Genomic DNA, 3,046 nt, shown 5'->3' with positions numbered 1-3,046 from the left:
TCTGTGCAGAGGGACAGATCCCCACCGTCCCCCACTCTTCCTTGCTGCTTTTGCCCTCTGCTCCCTGCCCAGGGTTAGATGGGGTTATTTCCACCCCTATTCAGGAAAACTCGGGGATGACACCCCCCAAACCCGACCCAGGGGGGGCTGCTGGGCTGCAAAGGGGGGTCCAGGCCAGCTGCCCATAGAGGTGCCACTGCACAGCACCAAGTCCCGGTGGCACCGGGGCCAGCAGCCACCCTGCAAAGGACCCTGCCCTGCCCTGCCCTGCCCTGCCCTGAATCTCCTGGAGTTTGAGGAACCAGCTGCAAATCACAGCTGCTCTTTGGTGTGGATGGCTATTTGTATGTATTCACAGGGGATGGAGAGGGAAAGCTGGAGACCCTTTTGGAAAATTTGGGAATGCTCAGAACAAGTAAGCAGGAAGACAGGTGAAAGCTTTGAGCTTGTTCACCGAGGTTTGGAAAGGAGACAATGTGGAAGAATAGAGTAAGAGTGCTTCCTGAAACTACTCGTGCATCTGCAAGTCTGTCCAAAGCAATATCTCAAAAATGAAAATTTGACGTGTTGAAAGCCAAGTAAGTTGTTTAGAAAAGAGAGAGTTTTCTGGCTTAAGCAGGTTGCAAGACACACCAGTACTTGTTTGTTTCTTTCAGATTACTTTTCATTTGAAAATGGGGAAGGAGAAGAAGAAAATTTTTGTGTTTTCAGCTGGCTCTCATGCTGGGGTTTCTTTTTCCGCCTTCTCTTTAGGTGTACTTTGTTGGGGAAAGCGTTGAGGACTGATGTGGATGGAAGAAGCCCTGATGGAAAGCGTTACTGCAGCCCTCCTCATAATCCATTCGCGTCTGATCCCAAAGCCCGCCCAGAGGTTTATGCCTACGGGGTCAGGAATATGTGCTGCTGTGCAGTGGACAGAGGGGACCCTGTCCCAAAAGAGGGGACAGGGAGGATATTCTGTGGGGATGTTGGGCAGAACAGGTTTGAGGAAATTGACCTCATTGTTAAAGGAGGGAACTATGGCTGGAGAGCAAAGGAGAGGTCTGAATGCTATGACACAAAGCTTTGCCACAATTCCTCCTTGGATAAGGAAAAACTTTCTTGTAGGAGATTACTTTATCATATGTGTATATTTAGTGGTCTGTAGCACTGTTTTTTCCGTGAAGCTAAATAATCCAGTGGTGTGTATTCAATGGAGATTGTTTGCTTCTTAAGAGCAGAAATCCCTTCTCCCCAGCCCTGCTGTGTATGGTGTGAAATGATGCTCTGCTTATCCAGGGAATTCCCTGCCACATACTGCACTGGACAAGGTGTTTAAATTCAAAGCCTGTGTCTTTTGTGGACAGTTTTCCCAGTGAAGCCAGGAAGGCAATGGATTTGATTTAAGCAGAAAGTGATACTGTGTTTTCTTCAGAAGCTCTGAGCCGTGACTGTGGCTAAGGGTGGTGGACCAGGCTGATGCTGAGCCCCTGAAACAAACCCTGTGGCAGAGGCTGCTTGGTGCTGCAGCAGAATGCCCAGCAGCTGTGCTATGGGTCTGACCGTGGGTGTGGTGGGCAAAACTCACTTGCTGCCTTTAAAAACCAGAAATTGGTGGCCTTTGTAAAGCTCTTGGCAAAGCACGGTAGAAGAGCTGAGTATTATTATAAAGTTCCTTAAGCTGCTGGGTGAAGACACCTGGTCTCAAGGTCATGCAGACGTTCCTGGAACGTTTGGATGAGCAGACAAGTGCAGAGTTTGTGTTATTGACATTAATGCAGGGAAAAAAGTGAGGACAAGAATAAAATCCTGTGGAATCTGATAAGTCAACACAAGAAAGGGCTGAATTCAATTTTAACATTGCCAGAGGCAGAGTGTTTATTTTACAAGTCTCATAACACAAAATTGAGAGCACACTCACTCATGTTCTGTGCTGTGTCAGTGAACCCACTAAGATGTTGAGCTCACTGGCAATTTTGATCTTATTCCCTTCTCTAAAAACACTGGAATTGGTAAAGATGATGCCTGCTAAAATGACTGGTACAGTCACAAGTAAGATAACACTTGCTGCAGGCTGATGCCTTCCTGCATCGCTTCTTGATGCAGAGAATCTTGGTTTTGTGTGTTATGGAAGCTCATCACGACTAAACCTTGATAAACAACTACACAGAGATGTCCTTAAAGCCCCTGGGTCTGTTCTGTCCTAGAGTAAACTGCTGAATTACTATGGAAATTTCACTAAGCACTTTGTTAAACCGTATTGGTACTTCTAGTAATTTTTGTACCTGTCAGTGTCATTGAGCAGCTGCTTTTTTATGCTCTCTGAAAGTAAATTTTCTCACTTTTTATTTCTGTGTGTTTAACAGATGACATTCTGCCAATATTTGCATATGGCTGCAGTGTGGGCAAGTCAGTTACTGGAGGCTTTGTCTACAAGGGGATGTGAATCACTCAACTTGAATGGCCTTTATATTTTTGGTGATTTCATGAACGGGTGAGATTGATTGTTTCCTCTGCAGCCCCCATTCTGTACCCACATTTGCCTTGTCTGGGCAAATAGGTGCATTGGAGCATCCCAAAACCTTTTGGGCTGGAGTAAATAAGAATCTTGGAAATGACTAAGTTCTGTGTTTGACTATTACAACCACATTTTTGTTGGATTCTAAATTTCCTCCATTTCAGAATCCTTAGGATAAGTTAGCTTTTGTTCAGGTCTGTTTCTCCAAAAGCCAGCCAAGAGTCACAGTCTTCACTGACTACTTTTTTTGTTTCAGTAATGCCTGATTTTGACAGGAACTAACTTTGATGATGGAGATATAAAACACAGGGGTTTATTTTTCATCTAGTCGACTTATGGCTTTACAGGAAGATGAGAAGACAAATAAGTGGAAGAAGCAGGATATCTGCATTGGCAGCACAACAGCTTATGCTTTCCCTGGAATGATCAGCTCCTACAGCAAATTCATCATCTCATTTACTGAGGATGAAGCAGGTAGGTATCGTGCTGGCTGCACCTTCATTGGAAACTGTACTGTCAGTTCTCTCCTGTAGGGGAAAGGGGGAAAAA

At 45.1% G+C, this 3,046-nt stretch overlaps 1 protein-coding gene across 1 annotated transcript in view; it reads left to right on the top strand.

The window, feature by feature from the left end:
- The window catches only part of HHIPL2 (HHIP like 2), a 16,485-nt gene that overhangs the window by 7,737 nt on the left and 5,702 nt on the right, over positions 1-3,046 (top strand). Inside the window, 7 exon segments of the mRNA XM_008630540.2 lie at positions 280-314; positions 317-366; positions 369-415; positions 754-1,103; positions 2,346-2,413; positions 2,415-2,473; positions 2,826-2,971. Coding sequence (XP_008628762.1) covers positions 280-314; positions 317-366; positions 369-415; positions 754-1,103; positions 2,346-2,413; positions 2,415-2,473; positions 2,826-2,971 — 755 coding nt within the window.

This window comes from Corvus brachyrhynchos, unplaced genomic scaffold, assembly GCF_000691975.1.
Source record: "Corvus brachyrhynchos isolate BGI_N302 unplaced genomic scaffold, ASM69197v1 scaffold101, whole genome shotgun sequence".
NCBI classification, from domain to species: Eukaryota; Metazoa; Chordata; class Aves; order Passeriformes; family Corvidae; genus Corvus; species Corvus brachyrhynchos.
This window is presented reverse-complemented; position numbering and strand designations above follow the sequence as displayed.